The sequence below is a fragment of the Eublepharis macularius genome, chromosome 9 (genome assembly GCF_028583425.1).
Source record: "Eublepharis macularius isolate TG4126 chromosome 9, MPM_Emac_v1.0, whole genome shotgun sequence".
NCBI classification, from domain to species: domain Eukaryota; kingdom Metazoa; phylum Chordata; class Lepidosauria; order Squamata; family Eublepharidae; genus Eublepharis; species Eublepharis macularius.
In genome coordinates, this window is record NC_072798.1 from 74,752,301 (window position 1) to 74,779,579 (window position 27,279).

At 43.9% G+C, this 27,279-nt stretch overlaps 1 protein-coding gene across 1 annotated transcript in view; it reads right to left on the reverse strand.

The window, feature by feature from the left end:
- DOCK4 (dedicator of cytokinesis 4) overlaps positions 1–27,279 on the reverse strand; it is a 336,163-nt gene that overhangs the window by 36,520 nt on the left and 272,364 nt on the right. The window contains exons 33-37 of the mRNA XM_054987847.1: positions 17,475–17,570; positions 12,854–12,914; positions 9,283–9,376; positions 2,920–3,068; positions 1,550–1,636 (exon numbers count right to left, since the gene is read on the reverse strand). Coding sequence (XP_054843822.1) covers positions 1,550–1,636; positions 2,920–3,068; positions 9,283–9,376; positions 12,854–12,914; positions 17,475–17,570 — 487 coding nt within the window. The remainder of the gene's footprint in view (positions 1–1,549; positions 1,637–2,919; positions 3,069–9,282; positions 9,377–12,853; positions 12,915–17,474; positions 17,571–27,279) is intronic.

A 27,279-nucleotide genomic window follows, 5' to 3' on the forward strand; every position in this document is an offset into this window, starting at 1 on the left:
GTTTCAAGGATCACATGGAATAGTTCCATGTATACTGCCTTAAATAATTGTGCTTGTTTACATCATAGCTGAAATGCAACTAAGTTCAAAGCTGATTTTTCCTGTTCATATCAAGTTTCCAACTATACCTTTGTACTTCCAGATACCTGCATTTACCCTGGATTTTTGTAGGTAGGAGGGATAGTGTGTCATCTTTAGAATGTATGTAGCAGGGCTTTTTTCCAGCTGGAATGCGGTGGAACGGAGTTCCGGAACATCTTGAAAATGGTCACATGGCTGGTGGCCCCGCCCCCTGATCTCCAGACAGAGGGGAGTTTAGACTGCCCTCCACACCGCCAAACGGTGCGGAGGGCAATCTCAACTCCCCTCTGTCTGGAGATCAGGGGGCGGGGCCACCAGCCATGTGACTATTTTCTCCGAGGGCAACCCACTGAGTTCCACCACCTCTTTTCCCAGAAAAAAAGCCCTGGTATGTAGCAATAATGTACAAAGGTTACGGTATAATATTCACAGATACATCACACTAGATAGATTCAATGTGAAAGGTGATATTGTTGTGAGGTTTAAAAACAACCTGCAGGCACAGGAGGACCAGCACTGGGATCAACATGGTTCCACAGATGCAAAACTTTTCTGCTTGTGTAACCTCTCCCTTCATCTGAATTCTTTGTCTCAGCCATGCATTGTTCAGCCATGATTCTAAGAAGACCTATTTTAGACCTTCCCAGTGAGCTTTTGACTTTCCCCCTTTAAACAGCAAGATTTTGTGCCACACAGCAAACTATTTTTGGAAATTTTGCTCTTAGCAGAAAGAGGGATCAAATATCACAGGAAGCAGGAAAGAAATGATAGAAGCTGTGCCTTTGTATACCACCAAAATCTCAGTGCACAGGAAAAAAAATTATATACATGCTGCAAAATGATTCTCTCTTATGTTTCCCAGGCGATAGTAATAATGAACACAACAGTTAAATATAGAACAGAAAACAAGCAGCATTAATGGAGAATATGGAACAGAAAATCTATATAGTTTGGGAACTATCTGAAAAGGACTGTAAAAGAGTTTCAAGTGTGGAAACTCTGGGTCCATTGAACCGCGAATAGCGCTTTGTTTACAGAATGGGATTTTCACCTTCACCTTCCCACTACAGATCCCTGTAACCCCCCAAAGCTAGTTCTATGGCGTAAGAGATCCTCTGCAATGTGACACAAAGGGCTGCAACAAGACAGGAGGAATAAGGGACATCCGTGGCACAATTTGAAGTGCCTTCAGCTCACAGAAAGACGCTATTCGATCCCAGTCAATGTTTTCTTTCTTTTTTTAGTCAACTTGTCAAATATGAACAGAAATAGCACATGTATGGCTTGCTTGTTTGTTCTTACTCTCCCTACATGTCCTCCGCAGCAGTTATCTATGTGTTCATCAAATCAAACACTTATTTTTAGCATGAAAGTTACACTAGAAAAATGTATTGTTGCCTTGTTCACTAACGAAAAAGCAATGTTTATGTATTTCTTAATGACAAAAAAATAAGTCCAGCTCTATTACCCGCATCTTGCTGAGGTTTCTGTAGTCATAATAGCTCTCATACTGCTCAGCGATCTTTCTGCAAAGGATAATGCCATTCTCCCAGCACTGCAGACAAATAAAGAAGAGGATTTTTCCACCCAAAGAAGACTCCCTATAAGGTTTTTTAGCTGTTTCAAACAGATTTTCAAGTGTCTCCTGCTGGCATTGCAATATAACATTAACTAGCACTTTCAGGGCATATTAACTAACAGGCAGAGAACAGCTGCTTATAAAAGCCGACAATATGGTTTTTCAGCCTCTTCTTTTCTCAGATTAATGAACTGCACTCACAGAATACTATAAACCTAGTACTGACTAGGGCAACACACCTGAACTGTTCTGTCGATCAGACATTATAAAAACTGAACATCCATTCAAAATGCATTCAATATATAATTAAAATCCCATTCTTGCTTAACCTTGGCCATTGGATGTAAGCAAGAATTAGGCTGATATTAGGTAGAATAGAGAAGTAATCAATTTTCAATCATGTAGCCAGACCAAGGCACTTATTAATAAATACAAGAAGTATGGTGTTGTGGAAAGCCTTCGACAATACAAGAAGTGCTTGTGTAGCAAACTAAGTAAAACATTCACCATCCCTGCTTCAGGGATGTGTAGCAAACTAAGTAAAACATTCACCATCCCTGCTTCAGGCAATTCCAGCCCCAAAGTCTGATATGTCACAGACAGATGTTAAACAAGATAAAATTGTAAAGCCAATGGGGCACTGAAAAGTACTATACATTTGATTCATTGTAAGTGACATGGATTGTCTCAAACTATGGTTTATTTTATTTTGGTTGGTTTGTGAAGTGAAGATTCAGCTCACCATCACTGAAATCTTGGTACTCCTTAACAAATTTTTACTATATATGTTGCTGAAGCCAACACTAGAACGGATTTTTTCATGTGCGGAACAAAAAATCCACCTCAAACGATTGATAAAATGCATTGAAAGTGCATTATTCAACAAGCGCGGAATCAGCCTTCATCACCTAACCCCAATCTGCTCTTGTAGAAATCCCGCATGGACTGCAACAAGGGGAACAACCAAGGCACAAGCTGAGATCAAGCCAAAATGTCCACATTTGTACACGATGCAATTAACAAGCCAATTTCAAACCTTGCTTTCAGATCCTGGTTTGATGTATCTTAACTAACATTAATTAGAGGGGTGGCCAATATTCAAATGATTAACCCTAGTTAATCTAATTAAATTGTAGTTTTATGAGGCATCTGAAGCCATAACATAAAGATAAGAAATCACCTGTCATATTTATAAGGGCAATATAATCAACAATATAATATATTATTAATTATAAATTGGCTTTAAAAATAAAACTCACTTTTCCCCTATCAAAGTTCTGGATAATAGTGAGATGAAGATATTCTTTACGCTGCCACTCTGTTTGCATGGGGTAGTTTAGGAATTCTCTCAGGGGCCGGTCTGACCATTCCAACAGTTCATCATAGAGCAACAGTGTGTAAGCAGCCTCTATAATATGTTAAAGGTAAAAATGAAATAAATGTCATGGTGATGCACACAAATATAATGTTATTTCTTTATTTAGTGTATTTCTTAATGTTTCTTCAGAAGGGTCTGAATGAAGTGGCTAACATAATCAAAACAAAGTAAAACAACAACAAAAATTTAATATAATTAATCAGCTAGAAACAAAGCAAACCAGATCAGCAACTCTCCATTAAGCAATCAAAATCCACATAGAAATAAAAATAACTCACAGGAGATAACCAGTGAAATCAAGACATAATCCACATTCCCATAAAACCACAAAAACAGGCCATATCAGGAACAATATAAAAATCATGAAATAAATGGAAAGCTAAAAACACCCAAAAGGTGAGAGAAAACTCAAATAAAAGCTTGGGAAAATAAAAATGTTTTGGCTTGATACCTAAAAGCAAGAGGAACAGAACAAACAACGTATCACAGAAGAGGCACCAGGCACCACTACTGAAAATGCCCTGTATGTGTTTGCCACTAACCTCACCTCTGAAAATGGCATGCAAAGCAGGGCTTGTGAAGAAGGTCTTAACTCTTGCAGGGAACAATCAGGGAGAAAGTGGTCCTTCATGTACCCTGCATTCTCAAACCATTTAGAAGTTTCTAGGCAAGCAGTATACTTTGAATTTGGGCCTGGAACCAAACAGGCAGCCAATATATATCTTTCAGTACAGAGGTGATATAATTAGGGCTGCCAGGTTCCCCAGCGGGGGCAAGGGATCCCCCACTTCCAGCCTCTGCCCCCCACCACCATTCACCTGGCTGGCAGGGGGGGAAAGGGCCTGGAGAATGGACCCAAGAGGTAAACAACCAGCGCATAGTGGGCCCGCTGCCCACTTCTGGCAGTGACATCACTGCACCCGGCAGCGGGCATGCTCCTGCACTTCTCACTAAGTGAAGCTTTCAAACAGCCAATGATATCGCAGGATAACAATATTAATTAGAAAGTAACAATTATATTTAAGAATGTTCTTAAACTGCAAAAAAGCATTCAAGAGATCATAGAAATCTCTTTTACAGATCCTAATGTGCAAAAATAAACAACTATGTTTACTATTTTCTATAAAGTGAAAGAAAAATAATACAGGGTGTTAAACTGGATCCAGATATACACTGGATTTCATTTCCCCTACTGATGTGCTGGACAATGCCAAAGATATCAATCATTCTAAATAACGCAACTGGCAGCCACATAAATCCACTAGCAACCAAAGAAAACTAACAAAAGTGAATCATGAAGTAGAAAATCTGTTTTGTAGGGCAGAAGGTTAGACAGCAAAGCATTGATAAGAAAGATGGAAGTCTAAAAGATTATCTAGATAATTTTCAAATCTTAAAATGTCCTGCTTTCTAACCTGCAAACAGAGTCTTGGAAATTACATTCTAGGGCAGTGCTCTCAAAAGCCTATTCAAACAGGGGGACCACCTTGATCCTGAAGACCCAATAAGTTGCAGCTCTCCAGGGTATAAGCATGTGGCAGTTCCCACATGGGTTTGCCAGGTCCCCTTACCCTCCCAGTGGGAGGGAGGAAAATTGGTGCTCACCTTTTGGATCTTCCTGAGTGTGCGCTCCCGAGGAGGATGGGGGTGGGGTCTGTGAAGGATGGGAGCATGCCCCTGTGGGCCCCTGTGAAACTCAAGAGCATGCCTGCCACAGGCACAATGATGTCACTTCTGGAAGTGACATGGTGGTGGCCAGTGGGAACCTCATGACTCCTATGACTCCTCAGATTGCTACAAGAGCATCACAACTCAAAAAAATAATGCCTTCTAAAAACACTGCCTTATACCACTTCCCAAACTGTAAAAAAGCTGGCAGTTTTGAACCTTTTCCGGAAGGTCAGTCCAGAGAATTGTGTCCATAGGATACTTACACCCTGGCTGTGAAGGTGCGTGTCACCGTCTGGCCTGATCCAGCTTGATTAGGCTGTCACTAGGACACGTGACCACATCTGTCTATAGCTGGGACGTATTCACTTACCCCAACCAATGTTCCTTGAACTAACTAGATGGAATGCAGTAACACCTCCTATCCTAGTGTATGGCCTTCGAGCCCTTTGATCTCATCTGCACCATCTTATTTCTCTGAAAACTGCTAACTCAGAACTCAGAGCTCAGTTAATGTCCAGAGATTTCTCTTTCTGTGGCCTAACCATGCCCAAAAGCCTTAACCAAAGTTTTGAAAAGCCAAAAAATGGACGGAGAGAGGTCAGTTTCTTGACAGTTTCCAAGACGCTCTTAAAGTCAACACCACTTTTCCCACAAAAAAGATTTACCTCAGCAGTTAACAACAATTAAAAAAAGTAACATTTGGGTCACTGTTCATAGCGTGTACTCAAGATAATGTCAATGCTATTGATGCACTACAATACTAAATGGGATGGATTCCAAAACACCAAGATACAAAGGGAAAACTCCCAGGAACCCCTCAACTATATACTATATATATCAAAAATTTAATTACACTATCATGATCCAAATACAAAGATATACACAATTTCATACAATGTTACAATATTACAAAGACTCATTCCATAAATACAGTCACATATTATACATTTACAAGGTGCTGTAATAGACAGAAGCCAATTCTGTTGCACAGTTAAATCCTTTCCTATGCCAATGGCTTGAAAGGAAACAAATCACTATAGTCAAAAGAGGTGTGAATTCCAAATAGCTGCAAATTTCATAGTAGAAAATCTAGATGGCAAATTCCAGAGTACACCATCCGGGTCCCTCCCCGGTTCTCCTGGTTGTTGGCAACGAGCCCGCCAGCTAAAACTGCTCGTTTCGGATTCCCTTCTTCTCAGCCTCCTTTCTGCCATAAAAATGTCACAAATTACCAGCTACACTTAATACAAACATTTAAACAGTACAGTTAACTTCTTTAACTTACAGTTAACTTCTTTAACTTTAACTTACATATACATAACGTCCGAAGTCACAGTCTCCAACTTAATGTGCTCACAGCAAGGCTTTCTCCTTCCAATCAGTGGTAATACACAGCAGGTGCCTGTCTACAGTTCCGTGCCTCTTTATTCTTTCCTCTTTCCTTTTTCTCATTCCTCTTAAAGGCACAGTACTCTCTGTCCTCCATACCTCATTGCTGCAGATCCAACACTATTCACAGGAATACTGCAAAGTTAATTTCATTGTTTAACCCATGGGGTACCAGACAATTCATTCTATAGATCCATTGAGTCTCCAATTGCAGTAACTTGTTGTTGTTGCTGTTATTAGATTGCACTACCTCAAGTACTGAATATCTAAGTTCTGTTTCGTTGTCATGACACTGAGTGAAATGATCCACTAATGGGGCTTCTAGGTTTCTTGTACGAATTTTAGAAAGATGTTCCCTTATTCTTACTCTAACTGGTCGTTTCGTACTGCCCACATAAAACAGGGGACATGGACATTGAATAATATATACCACTTGTGACGTAGAACATGTCGAAAAGGACTTGGAATAAAGTGGCCTTCCTGTCCCAGGATGTTTAATCGATGTTAAAGGTATACTTAGGGCACATACATTACAGTGGCCACAAATATGATGGCCAATTGGCAATAAAGACGGAACGATGTCCTCCCTGAAGTCTGAATGTACCAAAACGTCACGCAAACTGCGAGTTCGTCTGAACCCGACCTTCAAAGGTATGTCACATCCTGGTATATCCTTGATGATATGCCAATGTCTTTTAACAATACTGGCAATATCACCAGCTAAATGGGAAAATTCAAGTCCCCATGTAACACCCCCATCAACATGCCTCTGTATATGGTGAGTTCCTAATAAATCCTGCCGCGGTTTAGCTATTGCCCGCCTCCGGGCACCATCTACCACTTTTCTCGGATATCCTCTCAATTCAAAAGCTCTACTCATGTTGAGTGCCTCCTGTTTGAAATCTGAGACATTGGTAGAGTTACGTTTAATGCGAAGGAATTGACCATAAGGAATGTTATTTTTAAGGTTCCGTCTGTGGAAGGATGAATAGTCAAGATAAGCAGATCGATCAGTGGGCTTTTTGTAAGGTCTGACACCTAACCTGGTATCCGAAATTTTATATACTACCACATCTAGGAATGGTATGCATTGCTCATGTCCCTGATAGGTAAACTTGATATTAACATCTATCTGGTTCAGCCAGCTTACGAGATCTTTTGCATGTTCCCGCCCCCTCATTACAAGAAAAATGTCATCAATAAATCGTTTCACAAAAACAATATGTTCATAGAAAGGGTTATGGGCTTGATTTAAGATGAACCGTTCCTCCATATCAGCCATAAACAAATTAGCAATACAGGGGGCTGCTGAACTGCCCATGGCAACCCCCTTAACTTGATAGAAAAACTGTTGCCCAAATCGAAAATAATTCCTCTCTAGGATGTCTAATAAATGCAAAAGAAAAGGGGTTGGGGGATGGTCCGTTCGTCTATTAAGCAATACATTCTCATGAACCCTTCTCGCCTCAGAATGGGGGATCGAGGTATACAGTGCTTCAGGGAGGACATCGTTCCGTCTTTATTGCCAATTGGCCATCATATTTGTGGCCACTGTAATGTATGTGCCCTAAGTATACCTTTAACATCGATTAAACATCCTGGGACGGGAAGGCCACTTTATTCCAAGTCCTTTTCGACATGTTCTACGTCACAAGTGGTATATATTATTCAATGTCCATGTCCCCTGTTTTATGTGGGCAGCACGAAACGACCAGTTAGAGTAAGAATAAGGGAACATCTTTCTAAAATTCGTACAAGAAACCTAGAAGCCCCATTAGTGGATCATTTCACTCAGTGTCATGACAACGAAACAGAACTTAGATATTCAGTACTTGAGGTAGTGCAATCTAATAACAGCAACAACAACAAGTTACTGCAATTGGAGACTCAATGGATCTATAGAATGAATTGTCTGGTACCCCATGGGTTAAACAATGAAATTAACTTTGCAGTATTCCTGTGAATAGTGTTGGATCTGCAGCAATGAGGTATGGAGGACAGAGAGTACTGTGCCTTTAAGAGGAATGAGAAAAAGGAAAGAGGAAAGAATAAAGAGGCACGGAACTGTAGACAGGCACCTGCTGTGTATTACCACTGATTGGAAGGAGAAAGCCTTGCTGTGAGCACATTAAGTTGGAGACTGTGACTTCGGACGTTATGTATATGTAAGTTAAAGTTAAAGAAGTTAACTGTAAGTTAAAGAAGTTAACTGTACTGTTTAAATGTTTGTATTAAGTGTAGCTGGTAATTTGTGACATTTTTATGGCAGAAAGGAGGCTGAGAAGAAGGGAATCCGAAACGAGCAGTTTTAGCTGGCGGGCTCGTTGCCAACAACCAGGAGAACCGGGGAGGGACCCGGATGGTGTACTCCGGAATTTGCCATCTAGATTTTCTACTATGAAATTTGCAGCTATTTGGAATTCACACCTCTTTTGACTATAGTGATTTGTTTCCTTTCAAGCCATTGGCATAGGAAAGGATTTAACTGTGCAACAGAATTGGCTTCTGTCTATTACAGCACCTTGTAAATGTATAATATGTGACTGTATTTATGGAATGAGTCTTTGTAATATTGTAACATTGTATGAAATTGTGTATATCTTTGTATTTGGATCATGATAGTGTAATTAAATTTTTGATATATATAGTATATAGTTGAGGGGTTCCTGGGAGTTTTCCCTTTGTATCTTAATGCTATTGATGCCCCACAAACATTTTCCAAAGAGCAAACATAAGTAATTATAAAGAGGTATTTTCCTCACTGGACACCACTTTGGCCTCTGATTAAGTTGCTGAGTAGGTAAACAAAGGAGATAATGAAGTGATACAATGAATTTTCAGTGGAACTAATCGAGAAACCAGCCGCCAAAGGTTGGTAACAAGCAAAAGGACTCTAGCATGCAGGTTACTATCTCATCTCACCACCCCAAGGTTAATTATTCTTTTCCTGTCACTCTTCCCAGTGCTTTGGGAGGGAGATCAGATTGGTGGATCAGAAAGCTCAGCTGAGTTGAGAAATTGCCTCTCATCGTAGTGACTTCCACTCTTTTTGCTCATGCCCAGATTTTTAAAAATAAAAACGCCAACCAAGACCACAATAATATTTACTCTCCTATATTTCCCTGTTATGCTACAACATTTTTTACGAAAACATTTCACACAGATCATATACGGCAAGTGTTACCTGTAAAGTTTTGCGCTTTTAGGTGCAGATCATGCAGTTTATGTATATACCGAATATACATTTCCTCTTTATTCAATTCTGTCTTATAAAAATTCTGGAATAAAAGCATATTGTGAAACACACAAAGCTTTAAGATCACCTCACAGAATCTATAATTCGAGCCATTTAAAGGTGAGCCTACTCGTGAATATCCACCTGGCCACACTACTGAATGCCAGTTTCCGCTTGTGAATGAGTAGCTAGAGTCAGAAAGAACTTTTGTATCACATAACCTCTAACAACAGCTTTCACAGGTATCAGTTCACATTCACAACTGTGATTAATCATGTGTTCAGTAATCTACCAGTGCGCATGTATAAATGACCTAGCTCTTAGCAAAATTTTCCTCTTCAAAGACCATTTGCAGTGTGAGTCACAGAAATAGGTGCAAGTGTATTCTCTGAGAGGTAATATATGTGGCACACAGCTATATCCATAAGCATACAATTAGGGGGGAAAATCATAATTCACCTAATTTGAACCCATTACAAAGCTTCTCCTTTGTTCCTTTTAAGCTATCCGAGTGGGCAATTAGAATGTATATAAAATTACAATGTGGGCTATAGCTCAAATGGATGCACTGTCCCCCTTGGACACTGTTTCATTACCTCTAAGTTTTTTTAAAAGGTTTTTAATTTGTGAAAAGACCATTTCCATCAAAATGAGAGCTTGTTTCTGGTTCAAAAATCCTCCTTTAGTTTTAAGACTGCAAGCATGACAAGGTGGTAGGTAAGATGATCAATATTTAAAATTTGCGCCTGAATCCTCCCCAGTCAAGCTGTTCGGGCACCTGACTTCCACAGCTAGGAAACGGCATTCCCATCTCTTCCTGGGTAGAAAGTGTATGGCCTTATCTGGTAATGTTGCAGATCCACTTAGTTTGGAAGGCTGGCTTACCTCCCACCCTATCCCTATTGTTATTGCCTGAGAAAATGTGGAAATATATTCACAAATGTGGGCCACAAGGCTGTGGATTGAATCAATCTGGATTGAAATGCCAGCTCTCTGTAGTCATTCTTCAGTCAGCTTTGGCTTCGCCCCTCCAAAACCAGCATGCTTTGAAAGATCAACAACTTATCATTCCAGCTGGTGATATTAACAAAAATCTCTTTTGTACCGTATTCTCATAAACCACAACCAGCAATATAAAGTATCAAAATCATCACTGTAAAATGGTAAAGAAGCTACATTGTGCATGTTTGAAAATGGAAGAGGTCAATGAGTAAAGTCAACTCCAATCTAGCACTGCTGCCTTTTAGTCCTATGAAGTGAAATTGTGCGGCTGCAGCTCAAAGGAATTTGCTGAGTTACAAAACTGTGCCTACGTACCCATCAGGAGAATCTAATTTGAGATATTTGGGAGAGCAGGTGAAGTTTTCCATATGCATTGCATGAGTCCACATTGATGGTTTCGAGGCAGTGAATTGAAAAGAGCTGCCTGAGCCCAGGAATCTAACACATACACACACACCAATTAAAATGTCACCGAGGCTTTATACTTCTTACTCTGACAAACTCTTGCTGTTAAGAAAATGCTTAAGAGCCAATTTGGCTCTTTTTTAAAAAAAAAAAAAGCATAAAAGTCTGGACTTTCTGTGAACATTCTGTGAGCTCCATCACACCATCTTGTGTTCCATTTGAACATGAATGGCTGATACCTTTAAGGCTGCACATTTATGCCAAAGAGGTTGTCCCTATTGAAATAAATATGGAGTGAAGTTGAGATGGCTGCTAACTGCTTAAGATCTAAGGCCAGGTGTGTCCCTCCTGTTATGGATATTAAAACACTGGGCATGGCCAGTAGCATGAGCCTTTCACCAAGAGCAAGAATTGTCCTGGCCCTTGAGGCTGCAACCTGTGGCCTTGACAGACCGTGCTGGTAGATCTCTTTTGGGTTTTCCTCACTCATTTAACATTGGATTGTTTACTTACTGTGTTTATTTAAATTATGTGGGTATTTGTTTACTTTGTTTATACCCCACCTTTCCCCCCACGAGGACCAGAAGTGGCTTACATAATTTTCATCTTTTTAAATTTATCCTCCCAACAACAGTGTAAGGTAGGTTAGGTTAAGAGTGTGTGACTTAGTGAAGGTCATCCAGCAAACTTCCATGGCAGAGTAGGGATTTGAACCTGGATCTCCCTGAGCTTCGTCCAACACTCTCACCTATACCATTATACCACACTATACAACACTATATCACACTGGCTTTTTTGGTGGAGAAGAGGGGGAGAAAAGTGAAAAAAGAAACACCTTAACTAAATAATAAATTATAATGAATGTGGAAATTGGCAGCATTCCAAAAGCTAAGTTTTAAAAAGGATTTTTTATATTGGTAATTTATGATCATGGGTGGCACTTTCACATGTAAGCTGCCTCAAGCGGGACTGAGTCAGGAGAGGTAGCACAGCCGTTTCCCAAATAAATAAATTAACTCAGTAATAAGTGCCCTCTTACTGTTAACATACAGTGGACTACTGGAAAACAGGGCTTTTAAAAAGGGAAATTTGGAACTGCAACTGGTATGTGGCTATAATTCAAATACGTCGTATGCAACACTAGCATGCACCTATGTGTTTTCCTTGTGTGTGCACCAGTCTACTGTCGCCATAGCACTGGCAAACTTCACATGACTTGTATGTTCTAGAATGATTTCCATCGTCTTTGAAACATTAATGAATACTCAGTGAAAAGTAGCAACTCAATCTGTAGCAGGTGTCTTTGGGAGAGGGGGGAGGAGAAATGAGCTTGCTCGATTAGGATCTGGGATTCCAGAGGAGCCTGAACTGCTCATTTTACTTTCCACTGTCACTTTCTGCACTGGCAAATGTGGCAACGTTTGTATGATTTATATTTTTTAACCACACAAATGTTCTTTAGGAATAGATTTTTTCCCTGGAACTGTACATTGTATGTCTGGTTGTACTTAAAAAGGGGGGGGGGGGAAGCCCTACAAGAGAAGTAAAATTAAAATGTGCTTCCTATTTCACATCTAGTTTGCCCCTGAACAATTTATCTGTGCCCCTCAAAGTCATTCCAGAAGGAGCAACCAAGGAGCTGTGGCTGGTCAATGCTATACTGAGAATAACAAGGAGGAAGGCTTCCAGAAGAAGCCACTTCCCATTTCCATCCCAGGAACTGTATTGATTGGTTGAGAAAAGCGGAACAAAAATAAGGTCCCCTATTTGTGTAGAAAGGCTTTAAGATAAACAAACAAGTAGCAAGAGGTTTGCTCACAAGCTTTGATGCTGACTCCCTCATTTTTTCCTTTGATTTTTTCCCTTTCCTTACCAGACTATGTAATAATATACGGACACCCTTGAAAACTGGGCAGCTATATTGTTTCAGGCTTGTCAATTCACATTTAAACATAGTATGAATGTGGTAATATTCTAGAGCAGTTTTGATTGACACAGAAAATGTAAAGAGAAATCTGAGATTTAAAGTGGGTTAAAAAAAATAATCCTTAGCACAACCTCCACACCATTAACATGAAACACCAAGATGTCCTAAGCCAAAGAAGATACGTACCAACAAGCTGACAGTACATCCAATCTTTTTGCCGTCCACATCACCCATTTTCATGCAGTCTCTGAAGAGGGAAAAAACGACAATATACAGGGAAAATATATATGACAAATAAAATGAAATATCCAGGTGGAATTCTCTTTTAACAGACTAATATTCAATTGATTCAGGGACGTACAGCAAGTTAGTACCCACCTACAAATACAAAGTAGGGCTATGGTTGTTGTGGGTTTTCCGGGCTGTATTGCCGTGGTCTTGGCATTGTAGTTCCTGACGTTTCGCCAGCAGCTGTGGCTGGCATCTTCAGAGGTGTAGCACCAAAAGACAGAGATCTCTCAGTGTCACAGTGTGGAAAAGATGTAGGTCATTTGTATCTACTCAGGAGGGGTGGGGTTGAGCTGAGTCATCCTGTAAGAGTTTCCCAGGGTGTGGAATGCTAATGGCGGGAGGCTTCACTGTATCCTGAGGAAGTTCTTTTGCATATGGATTGGTACTTGATGTGCTAATCTTCTCTGCAGGGCTATTGTCAAGGATAGAATGTTTTGTTAGCCTGGTGTTTTTCAGAACTGGCAACCATGCTCGGTTCATTCTTAAGGTTTCTTCTTTCCTGTTGAAGTTTTGCTTGTGCTTGTGAATTTCAATGGCTTCCCTGTGCAGTCTGACAAAGTAGTTGGAAGTGTTGTCCAGTATTTTGGTGTCCTGGAATAAGATACTGTGCCCTGTTTGAGTTAGGCTATGTTCAGCCACTGCTGATTTTTCAGGTTGTCCAAGTCTGCAGTGTCTTTCATGTTCTTTTATTCTTGTCTGGATGCTACGCTTTGTGGTCCCGATGTAAACTTGTCCACAGCTGCAGGGTATACGGTATACTCCTGCAGAGGTTAGGGGGTCTCTGCTGGAGTATACCGTATACCCTGCAGCTGTGGACAAGTTTACATCGGGACCACAAAGCGTAGCATCCAGACAAGAATAAAAGAACATGAAAGACACTGCAGACTTGGACAACCTGAAAAATCAGCAGTGGCTGAACATAGCCTAACTCAAACAGGGCACAGTATCTTATTCCAGGACACCAAAATACTGGACAACACTTCCAACTACTTTGTCAGACTGCACAGGGAAGCCATTGAAATTCACAAGCACAAGCAAAACTTCAACAGGAAAGAAGAAACCTTAAGAATGAACCGAGCATGGTTGCCAGTTCTGAAAAACACCAGGCTAACAAAACATTCTATCCTTGACAATAGCCCTGCAGAGAAGATTAGCACATCAAGTACCAATCCATATGCAAAAGAACTTCCTCAGGATACAGTGAAGCCTCCCGCCATTAGCATTCCACACCCTGGGAAACTCTTACAGGATGACTCAGCTCAACCCCACCCCTCCTGAGTAGATACAAATGACCTACATCTTTTCCACACTGTGACACTGAGAGATCTCTGTCTTTTGGTGCTACACCTCTGAAGATGCCAGCCACAGCTGCTGGCGAAACGTCAGGAACTACAATGCCAAGACCACGGCAATACAGCCCGGAAAACCCACAACAACCATCGTTCTCCGGCCGTGAAAGCCTTCGACAATACAACAAAGTAGGGCTGCTGATTACACACACACAAAAACAGACACACACTCTTCATCATGCAATTATCTTAATATTAAAAATGCAGCAGTTAGACTGCTGAACAAGAGCAAATTACTCTGTGCATCTGCAGCTGCTGAAGAAAGGGGAGTGGCTACCAGAGACAGGGCCTTTTTTGCAGTGGCTTCTTATCTTTGAAATTCCCTCCTCTCAGCACTTGTCTAGCATCTAATCTTTCTAGTACAAGGTAAACTCATTTTTACCTACATACAAGTCTGGCTATGTTGGCCTGTTTGATCTGAGTGGGATTCCCCCCCCCCTCTTCAAGCCTCCCTTTGGACTTCTTTCCCGCCCCTCCCCAGCAGTAACCATCAATGCAACATAACAAACCACTTTTGAAACTTGCAGAAGGGGGGGGGGGAAGAGCATTGAAAAGCAGTTTGTGATGTGGCACAATAGTTTGCTTTTTTGGAAATTAAAAAAAACACACACTGGAGATGGGTGCGCATAAATTATTTCTTGGTACTAAAATAAGTGCCTAAAGTACCGATCTTGTCCAAAGAATCACATTTTGAGTAAGGTTCAACTACACGTGACACTGGGAATACTTAAGCAGAGCTCTCAGTGGGTGAATTTGGTATCAGTTTCAGTCATAACCATAATACAAGGCAGGAAAGTTTAAAAGCTTTTTTACCCCAAGGCATTTTCCTAATCTGAAACAACCGTAGTGAACAGATAATTGACCCCACTGGAGCAAACATTCGGGCTTGTCTTAGGAAACCGAAGCAAGGGTAACAACTATGTTATAGATTCCTGACATTCAAGGACATTTCTTATAAAACTAAAGATTAGACATGGGCACGAATCAAAATACGAAGCAAATTTCATCATGAAATGGACCGTTTCGTGTATCGTGAAACAGTGATTTGTGGGGCCGCAGTTATCACGAAATTCACAACTTTTTGGCCTGTTTTGTTAGCTTTGTGAACGATTCATAATTGCAGACAGGCTGGCACCGATCCATTGATTCCCTAGGCAACAATGGGCCCAGACCTTTTGTTGCCATTGGAAACCCCAATCAAAGCCCACTTACCCATGATTGGCAGCTCTCCTAGCCATCTGGAGATCTTCCATTCTGCCCTATACAGCCAGGAGCTGGGGGGGTCAATCCCCTAGGCAACCAAGGAGGTGGGCCTTCTGTAGCCATAGGCACACCAATCTCACCACTCCAAACCCTGTTAGGCAGGTCTATCAACCAACCACAGACCTCCTGTTCTCGGGATGAATGGCGGGGTTTTGGAGAAACATCGAGCTTGTCCTCCACATTCCAAACTCTTGGGACTGTCCCTGCCTGCCATCCACCCCTCACTCCATCTTCCCTGCCCAGTTCCACACCATGGCCGGTCCTTCGCCCTCCTCTGATCCAGCAACTCCCGGTTCCTGTTTCAGCCATGCACTTTGGCAGCACTTCCCTTCCAACCCTTCCCATTGACCTTCCCAATCAATGTATTGCAAACTGGGAGGGTGGATGGAGGACAGCCTGCTGAAGTCTCCCTGCGAGTTTGGCATCTCCGGGTATGAAGGAGGCCGTTGAAATGCCCTGGGTTCTGATGAATCATGAAACTAATGAATCATTTCGGCAAATGTGTCAATTTCATGAAATTTCGTGATTCACAATTCGTGGATCGTGACGAAACACGAAACTCTCGTTATGGTTTTTTCCATTTCATGCCCATGTCTACTAAAGATACAGAGGAGGATGGAATTCAGAACACATTGGTTAAGTTTCTAGCAAAGATTTCATGCATGATCTCAAGAAAAACAAATGCAATTAATAACCTTAGCTTCTTGCTGGAAAGTAAGTCCTTCTGATACCAATAGCACCTACTCCCTCCAAAATATGTGTAGGATTGCAGACATAATGTCTGTGTTTGGCCTAGTGATACTGTAAGTATTCTACTTAGTTTCTACTTAAAGATGGAAAATTGTGTCCAAAAATTGAGAGAAGTACCAATAATATATAATGCGGAGCTAGAGATCCTTTCCACTGCCAAACAGATTTGTTTCACAGCACAGCAGGCCTAAATATGCTGCCCCATAAGAACTTTTCCCACCCATTCCATTCCATTATAGACTACAGCATAGATAACATTATGAACTATATAAATGGTAAATTGGCATCATCAGAGGTTTAGCTTGACAAATGCAAATATCTGGAGAGTATTCCTATTTTTTTTATTCATCCTATATGCCTTGTATTTACCAACCTATTAAAAATACTGGAGACTACTGCTACCTGCATATCTTGCCTGCTTCATCTATTTAGCAATATTTTTAGGCCACAAACTTGGCTTGTTCTCTGCCAACTGTACGGAGCCTAATACATTTTGTCCTGCATCCTCAGCTGTTTCTGTTGCCACAGCTTCCCTGGATGCAAAAAGAGAGTGAGGGTTGTGGTACACAATGTACAGGATTAATTAGAAAGAAGCATGGCAAGGGATACTCTTGGCACAGCACAAGATGTCCTATCAGACCCACCACATGAATCAATTGCACATCAGCGGGCATCTACACTAAAACTAACCCTTAATTTTTGCAAGTCCATATAGTAGGTCCTGACCATACCTAATACAAGTCTTGCACCCTTTATTCTTGTTTTTAAAAACTCGCCGTATATTGAAAACTAGTATGTCAGGGAGACACCAAGCTAGAACCTGCTCTTAATGTGCAATCTTTCTAAAATAAGGGGGCAGGGGGAGGCACTCAAACATATGACCTCACTTGTATCCTTAGGAAAGCTGAACTATGTGATTTTCCTGAACAGGTACAGCAGCCATTAGTTTGAATCCATAAATGTAATAGTTTCCTAAAGGCTATGCAATAACCATAAGAAAATGCCTGTTTCACGGTTATATCTAGATTGCTAAGAATATGTCTGTTTTGGTTTTTATATTCTTGCTGATGATAATCCCTCATAAGAAAATGCTGGCGTTAGGCTTTCAGACAATGGCTTTATTCCTTGCTGCAGAGCATGCAATGACTGCTCACCTGTAGTCCAGCAACCTCTCCATTAGGCGGGTTACTGTGGCAATTAAAGAGACGCCACTTTCTCTCCATGTTTCCCGTTCAATTTTCTTCAACAGGCTGGAAGGAACGAACCCAGGGCAAGATATCAGCATTTATTTTTATCAGTCTCCATAACAACCAATTTATACTCAAAGGTACCCAAAAATGCCTTAGTAATAATCATCTCATTCACAGATTTAATTTTGTTCATTAAAAAATAAAAGCACAATTGCAAATATTGTCTTACCTGGGATAAGGACCAAAGAGTGGAATTCTACTCCAGGAAGCATTGACAAGGCAAATTGATTTTTTTTTTAGGTTAGCCAACTCCAAGTCAAAACACACAGAGAGAGATAACATCCTATTTTTCAAAAATGCATCTAGATATTTCAACAGCCTTTACACACAAAAGAGTCAGGATTTTAGTCTATCCTCACTCTACTGTGCTATTCATCAGACCTGCATTTCAGTATCAAGAAAAGAAACTGAAGATTTTTGTTACCTAGAAGAGAGCATTTCCCATTTCACTGTTTCCTTGCGATGAGATTTCAAATCTTCTCAATGTTGGATTTTTCCCCCCGTACTTTAGTCGACAGTAGTTCTGCACCCACACAATTTACTGCATTGTAACTGCCACAGGAAAAGCCTTTCCCAGAGAAGGATTTTTTTTTTGGTAAAAAAAAAGAACTCTTCCCTTTTGCTTAGTGCTTTTTATGCATTTCAATCTCATTCATTTAACTGTTAAATAATTGATAGGGTTTTGGTGGCAAGCATTAGCCCAATTCTCCAAGTCAATTAGAATTAAATTGAGTGAGCTTAGTAGATATATAGAGATAAAACTGCCAGCAAGGAATATTGATGGAGGCTGACTACTAGCATTGGCTACATTTCTAGAATGAGAACTATCATAGCATCTTCGCTCTTAGAAGTTCTTCCCACCAAACCCAGATATATGTGAGGATTTATGTTAAACAGAGATGAGAAGGAGACACTCCATTCATAGACAAAGGTAATCTCTTTTTCGCTCCACTCATTTCAAGGCTTAGCCCTAGAGTTCTTATGGCTTCAGGGAGGGACTGATTTGAGCAAGTGTGGTGTAGTTGTGGGACTAGGATCTGCGAGATCCATGTTCAAATCCCCACTCTGTGATGAAGCTCACTGGATGACGTTGGGCCAGTCTGTATAACTTATCTTACAAGGTAGTTGTGAGGATAAAATGTGGAAAAGATGAACTATGTATGCCACACTGAGCCTGTGTTAGAAAAGGCAGGATATAGATGTTAGAGAGATCCATTCTTGAAAAGTAGGAATGCCAAATACTGTCATGCTCAGCTTAAGCACGGTGACATGGATCACACAAACAAAGAGTTAGGAGTACAACGTTGAACACAGTTGACATTTCTGTATCAGGTCTGTATTTGTACAGATGGACAAGGTCAAATGTCTAATGGGTCTTCCAAGAGATGTGAGGGCACAACCCGGCAGATGCTCTATCAGATACCAATGCTTCCTGATGATTTCACTGATGGCTGGAGCCCTGTTGGTATATTGGATGGCCCAGAACAGTCTGTTGCTCCGGTCCCTGTACCGGTCCTGCAGCAACTCTCTCCTGTCCATTCCCGCTGCTCTATTTCTTGCCTGCTCAATAACCCTGCGTGGGTATCCTCTCTCCCTAAATTGTTCACTCAGCAACACACTCTATCATAATCCTGTGCCATCAATGAATTGCATTTGAAGCACAGGAACTGCCCGTATGGGACATTGTTCCTCAGCCTCTTTGGGTGATGAGATTCATATGACAGGTATGTATTGCGGTCAGTTTTTTTCTTGAAAGATCTAAGTGCCAACTTCCCTTCCATGCCCACAAACACTGTCACATCAAGATAGCTGATGCACCGCTGGTCAATTACATGAGTGAACTGGATACTAGAGTTGAGTGTATTTATCCAACCACAGAATAATTCTGCACTGGGTTCCCTTTAAGACCACAGATTACAATTGAACTGATTAGGATTTAAGCCAGTGAATTGGCCCAGGTGATTACGTTGACTGGAATGAATTAGTGAAGTTGGAATGGAGGAACGCATTGGCGCAACTATTTGTAACCTGTACTGTAAGTGACAATGTTAGTTACCACGTAATTTGTGGAAGGTGAAGGTGCTTGTATGATATATTTGTCTATTTGGATGCTTGCTCTTTTTCATCCAGAGTTTGACTTTGCCCCTGAGGAAGTACGGCGTGAGAGTACCACGTGCGAAATGGAAGTGGCCGATTGTCCGTAGGGCAGGATCTTGGTTCGGAGGATTGAACATTACAGACATAGCCTTGCTTTGAGACTTTTGCACAGCACTTTCTGCACTTTAGTTACCGTATTTACAGCAATCCCAGCTGATGATCCAGGAGGAGTTGTACTTAGGGACGTCGATGCTGTATTTATTTCTCCAGATAGTATTAATGGAAAGTATGTGTCTGTGAAATTGTGAAATGCTACTAATTGTAATTGATTGTAATTTACCTCGACATATGTAATGTTGGCACTTCTTGCACTTTAAATTTTAAAAGTTTTGTGGAGATTGTTCATGGTTGAATTTGTCACAGGGGATCTTTGGTACTCATCACATATGTAATCAGGGACCCATCACATATAGATACAATCAGAGTTATATTATGTGAAGGGAACATGCTCATGTGTTCAGCATCCAACCACAGCTCTATAGTTAATATATGTTAACAGGAACATAACTCTCCTTGAGAAATAATGGAGTTTACTGGTAGAGTTTGAAAAGACACATGTAAAACAGGCATCTGCCACAGAAAGCATGAAAGGCTCATGCCTGGTTTACACATACCACAGAATGAGATGGAGGAATCCTGAGGTAGTAGAATGGCTTGTACTACTTCAGACTGTTATTGCGGAAATAAACATTTTTAATGTTCCCCTCATGTAAAACACTTCCTGCCAATTAAAAATTAGCATTGGAGTGAAAGGTTCTAGTCTAGCCCTTTCTAGGATGTGCTAGTTTTCCATTTACAAAGTATTAGAAATGTCAGGGAACTGGGGGGGGGGAGGTAAATCCTCCCCCTGATGTCTTAAACAGTAGTCCATTCTATCACCTCAGCAGTCTCCCACCTGATAACCACCTAGGGCTCTCAACCTCCAGGTAGACCTGGAGATCTCTCAGCATTGCAAATGATCTCCAGAGTACAGATAATCTGTTTCCCTGGAGAAAATGGTTACTTAGGAGGGTGAACTCTATGGCATTTTACCCCACTGAGGTCCTTCCCCTCCCCAAACCTTGTCCTCCCAAGGCTCCACCTCCAAATCTCTAAGAATTTCCCATCCCAGAGCTATCAACTCTATCACCACCTCACTGCTCTGCCTGACTGTGCCAGGCCTGAGGGACAGAAGAATATCAAAAGGCTGGGGCTCCATTTCAATCTATTCAGGGAAAGCAAAAAAGAGCACTAAAATTCACATTACAATAATGAGAGATTAGAAAACTGCACAGTGGGAATATGCTTTATAGCTACATGGTTTCTCCCCAACCAAATATCAAAGGCAAGCTGACAGAACATTTCAAAATAAAAGCTGCTATAATCTTTCAGAACGGATACAGATAAGCCAGTCCAAATACAGAACGCTTACTTTCAGTTTATGTATTTTAGATGGAGTATACTTGTGTGAGGATGTTCACAAACTCATACAAACCCTTTTCATCAGTGACCTTTCAAAGATAACATCCACAGCAAACATTCATAATGGAAGAGCTCCTCAAAATACAAGCCTGAGCTTCCTCAGCAATACTGAAAGAAAATATAACAGAGTGGAACACAGTTCCAGCTACTCTATCATTCTCACTGACAGATCTTGAGCTGGAAATTCTTTTCCGTACTTCACCGTAATACTTTACTCTGTTCCCCTTGATTCTTTCTAGGGGGTTGCTTGCTTTCCAAACACCCACACCAGAACTGTCTCTCTTTAATCTGGAACTAGACTGCTTGCCTTTATGATTCGCCTATCACTCATTCTTGCCATACTAGCTGAGCACAGGTACAGAAAGCTACACAAGCATACAAGCACACAGTTCAAACATAAACATGGGGCTTTTTGTGTCAGATTCTGTACTGAGATAGAGGTACCCATGCACAAATACTGATGTACTGCAAAGCAGCACACATTCTCACATGTTCTTTTTTCGTTTGAAAATACATAAACCCAACAAAGAAAATGGATCTTCTGTGTATTTTAAAAGGAAAAGATGGTGCAGGATACATGGATTGTATTCAGGTATTTAAGGCTGCATTTGGCCAACACAACAAGCTCCAATTCAGCCAAGAAGTACATGAACACAGCTTGTCACATGCACATTTATTCTTGTCTAGACATGATTACGGATTCTTGGTTTGAAACAAATTCTGCTTCCCCATGGCATAAGAATGCAAACCCCTGGATAAACTGTAGCATTTCATTCTCTACCAAACAGGATTCTAAACCATGTGTTTTAATTATCCCAGCTTGTGGAGAACAAAACTCCTGTTCCTAGGTGCCTGGATTCATATAGGAGTTTGTTTCAAGCCCTGAATCCTTAACCACATTCCATACAAGAACAGAAGAGCTGGGGGAAGTGTGCCAACAGGAAGTCATGTTTGAGCATATCCTGGCTTAACTGGAGCTTAATTGACATCTGAATGCCTTTGACACACGGCACAAAACAGAGATGGTCGAACTGCAGATAATTTATTTCATTTATTTAAGACCTTTGTATCCCCCCCCCCTTTCCACCCAGTTAGGGACATCAAGATAGCAACCAGTGAAGAAGACATTAAAAACAATTTTAAGAACATCACATACATGTAAAATAAATTATAACGAACAGGAAACGAACAACTTGGCAGCCAAATAAGGCTCTTTGACAATTTATCTGTAGCTCAAGACTACTAGGTGATCCCCAGTTTTTGCAATGTCTAGAGTCACTGCCAGTACTGAGGGACTAACATTTAACAGATGAGTACTGACAAGGCTACATGCATCATGTCTGTCTGATTACTCCAGGACTGGTTGCTCACTACGGAAAACACCAAGCGAAGAGGGCAAAGTGCTCTCATGTTACCCTGAAGGGCTAACAACAAGCAGAACTCAGAGGCTGAGGCCTTCCCCTGATGGTGCCTCCTAGTACTGGGTTTCGAAGATTCGATGCTTCTGTAGACTGAGGTTCCCTTAACTCACCATAGCTTGTAGCCACCAGTGGACCTATCATCAATGAGAGGAATGGCTGGAGGATGATAGGAGCATTGCTGTGGCAGCAGCAGAGGGACATGCTTGGCAAATGCATCGTATGGCCACCTTTTCATGTCCCCTCTGCTGTACTATGGGATGGCCTTATGGGGAAAGCAGATTGTATACCCTCCTTTCTTCCTTCCCACCCCCTCTCTACCCAACCCCATCTTTCTTTGTCTCAGCCCAAGAACGCCAGGCATAGTGGCAGAGTCTGGGTTATTTACTCTGGAGGATGGGCTAAGGTTGCCAGTCCCTGGAGGGCAATCCCCAGAAGCATTAGAAGGGTGGCAACCATTAAGTGTCACTTCCTGTTTCAGAACAGGAAATGATGTCACAATATTAGAGCATCCCAGAACATCCCATGATATCACTTGATGTGATGTCATCACTTGCAGTGAAATCACTGCACTCCCCCTCTGTTTCTGCCCCTGCTGCTCCATTGGGCAAAGGCAGGAGATGGGGAGCATTCGAAGAAAGTACCCCTCCAGAATCTGATAACAGGCAATCCTAGACTGGGCAAGAAAGGGGACAATGGGAGGATGGCTATGGTAGTGGTGGAGGGGTACGAATTTGATGCATGCAGTGCTGGCAGCCCTTTGCCTTCTCAGCTGCCTAACTGATAGCATGCCCTCACAGTGACACAGTCTGTCTCTGACAACCTAAAGTATATACATGTACAACGTCACAGCTGGTTAGGGCTTGACAGCAAAGAACTCGTGGCTTCCAGAAGAAAAAAGAACCAATTTAAGCAGGGTGAACAGCTTGCAGGAAAGAGGACACCATTGAGAAGTGTGAACTGTACAGAGAGGAAAAACAAGCAGCTGCCTCAGAGGCTTGGATAGTATGGAAGGGAAAGAAAATGTTGGCTAGCTGCTGAAATACCGAAGAGGTGTGACTGTGTGAACAAATGTAGAGAGAATAGAGCAAGAGTCAGCAAAAAAGGCACAAACACAAGCTCAGGCCAGTTAGAAGAAAGAAGGCTACCAAGCACCAAGTAGCAATTCCACTCCTCTGGTGGGGGTGGGGGATCCCCCACTCCCAGTCTCTGCCCCCCCACCTCTACATGGTCAGCGGGGGGGGGGGGAGGCATGGGAAAGAGGAAAGAATCCCCTGGAGTGAGCTCCTGAATGCTCCGGAACGCTTCCAGGTTGCACCAGGAATGTCATTCTAGAGTGATGTGGAAACATGGAGTTGCGCCAGGGGCTGAGCGAGTTAAAAATGGCTAGTTTGGTGGCCAATTTTTACCCAATTGGCACCTGGGATGACCCATCGCTTCTGCGTCATGCTGGTGATGATATCATTCCTGTTGCAATGTACAAGTGCTCCAGAATGAGGTAAGTCTCAGCCCCCACCCCTTGCCCCCCCATCTCCTGCTTTCATGTCCAGGGGTCCTGGCAACCCTACTACCAGGGCATGGGGCATGACAGTTATGTCCTGTATTGTCACTTAGGGCTAGGAGTTAGGAGATAGGGCAAGGCTGTCCGGGGTCTGAGCCCCAGCCCCCAGACTTGACAAGAGGGAACAGCAGGGGACAAAAGGGTGGCAGCAACCCCACCCCCCAAGCCGGCAACCAGGGCCAGAACCTACCTACTCCAGGGGGAAGGGGTAAAAGGCCAGAACCTCAGAGGGGTGGAGGGGGCAAGGAGAGACCAGCCAGTCCCACCTTCCAGGGGGAAGAAAGGGGGCTAAGCAGGCCAGAGGGAAAGGGCCACAGCAGGGGGAATGTGGGACCAGCAGCAGCAGCAGCAGCAACCCAAGCAGAGCCCTTACCTGGCAGGGAGAGGAAGCAGCCTCTACAGCCCAGAGCCACACCATGGCTAGAAGACAGCAGCCTGGCTCAGGAGTTGCTAGAAGCCAAGCCTCTCCAGGGGGGGCTGCCACAGGCATTCTGGGGGAGGAGATGGGTAGCCCCGCCCAGCATTGCTGAGCTGGCAGCGCAGAAGCTGGTTAAGGCAGCACCTCATGAGCAAGGCCAGGCAAGCCCAATAGCACGGAGGCTGGCTGGGGCAGCTCCTCGTGAGCAAGGCCAGGCAAGCTCAATAGCACAGAGGCTGGCTGGGGCAGCTCCTCGTGTGCAAGGCCAAGGAGCCCTCAGCTGGGGATGGCTTGCACTCAACCCCACCCTACCAGCAAAGCAAAGGAGCCCAGGAGGGATTAGTGGTTGGAGGGAAACACCTGGAGGGACGCACAGCTGGGCCCGGTCAGGAGAAGGAACAAGCCTAGAAGGAGGGCGGGGCAGAGAGAGGAAACCCTATAAAGGGTGGCTGGGAAGAGCTCTGAGGTGGTGGGTGTGAGTGAGGAGTGATGATGTGGAGTGAGAGCAGTAGAATGCAAGGGTGGAGGCTTGGAGGAGAGTTCTGGAAGGAGGAGATGAAGGAGGACGCAGAGGGTAAGCAGGCCAGGTTGAGCAGGCCAGCGAGTGGACTGAGAGGGAGTCTGGGTGAGGTATACCGCCCCTCCTTCCACAGAGCAGGGTCCTGCAGAGTCCCTGGCCCCCCTGTGACGTCAGGAGCAGACCGCCCAGTGCCACGCCCAGCGGCAGCCGCGGCAAGCCCTGACAAGTTGGTGGCCCGTACGGGGAAAGTCGTTCCGACGCAGGCGCCAGTCGAAGGGATGTATCCCGACGCCGCAGCCCCAGCAGACCTCAGACTGTGGCTGGAGGAACGCTTGGACAGGATACGGGGGAAGCTGGAGGCGGCCTTCCAAACAGCTCAGGCAGAGCTAATGCAAGCCGTAGAGCAGCGGATGCAAGCCTGCGCCCCCACAGCCTCCTCGCCCGTGGTATGTGCGTTGGCTTGGGAAATTAACCCGCCAGCTGGCAAGAGGGTACAGAGTCTGTGCGCCACCGTGAGGATAGGCCGGCAGAGCCTGCAGGCCCTGTTGGACTCAGGGAGTGCAGTCTCGGCGATCCACACCCAACTCGTCCCAGCGGCCACCCCAGTGCACCGCTGGATCCCGGTGACGGATGTGATGGGCCGCACCCTGCCGTATCCTGCGGTCTGGGTGATGGTGGAATACCTGGGGGCGATCCGTCGCATAGAGGTCGTCAAGGTAGCCCACTTACCCCACCCAATGCTGCTGGGAAGAGATGCCCCGGAGTTCTACAGGCTGCTCAGAGAGGCAGCAGGGGGGTTGGCAGGCCCACGAGTCGCCCCAGTTCTGCAAGTGGAGGAGGCCGCCGACCCAGACGAGGGTCCCTCTGTCAGACCAGGGGCAGAACCACGGGCTGAAGACCCAGCTGGACCCCCGGCAGACCGCCCATTCCGCGATGCCCAAGGGGCAGATGAGTCCTTGCAGCACTTACGAGAGACAGCAGCTCGGGAGGAGGAGCAGGTGCGGGATGAGCGGAGGGCCCAACGGCTCCCTCGCATCGAGAAGCAAGGAGGGGTTTGGGTTCGCATAGCTCGCGCCCCAAATGGCCAGGGGGAGGTCCGCCAGCTATTGGTGCCAGCAGCCTACCGGGCCGAAGTCCTCCGCACGGCCCATGAGCATGCATGGGCCGGGCATCTGGGGCACCACAAGACCCTGAGGAAGATCCTCGAGCGTTTCTTCTGGCCCTCAGTGAACGCAGACGTGAAGGCACACTGCCGCTCCTGCCCCACCTGCCAGAGGGTGGCAGCGAGACGCCCGCCAAAGGCCCCTCTTTCCCCGCTGCCAGTGATGGGGGTGCCCTTCCAGCGGATAGCGATGGACTTCATCGGCCCACTGCCGCGCACACCCCGGGGATACCGTTTTGCCCTGGTGATCGTGGACTATGCCACACGTTTCCCAGAGGTCATTCCTTTAAAAACTATGCAGACCCCGGGGGTGGTCCGGGCGCTGTCCAAGCTGTTCGCGATGGTGGGACTGCCCAGCGAAATCTTGACGGACCGGGGAGGGCCCTTCCGAGCAAAGGCCATGCGTCAGCTCTGTCAGAACTTGGGGATCCGGCAGGTGTTCACCTCTGCCTACCACCCCCAAACAGATGGATTGGCAGAGCGCCTGAATCAGACGGTTAAGGAGGCCCTGAAAAAGATGACGCATGACAAACCTCACCAGTGGGACCTGTATATCGATCCCCTGATGTTTGCCCTCCGAGAGACCCCCCAGGCCTCCACTGGCTTTAGCCCATTTGAACTGCTGTACGGGCGGAAGCCACGGGGAATGCTCTCCCGCCTGGTGGAGCAATGGGGTCCCCAAGCCAGCCCCCCAGCTCCTCCAGTCCAGGAGTATGTGAGCCAACTCCGCGAGCGGGTGCAGCAGTTTCAAGCGGAAGCAGGCCGACAGCTGGCCCACGCCCAGACACAACAGAAGGCTGCGTACGACCGGGGTACGCGACAGAGAACCTTCCAGCTAGGGGAGAAGGTCCTCGTCCACCGCACAGTTTTCCCCAGGGAGGAGGGGGACCCCTGGCGAGGCCCCTATGTGGTGACAAAAGTATTAGGGCCCACAACCTATGAGGTCCAGTGTGGGCCTCGTCGACGTCAGAGGAAGACGCTCCACGTGAACCTGCTGAAGAGGTGGTATGAG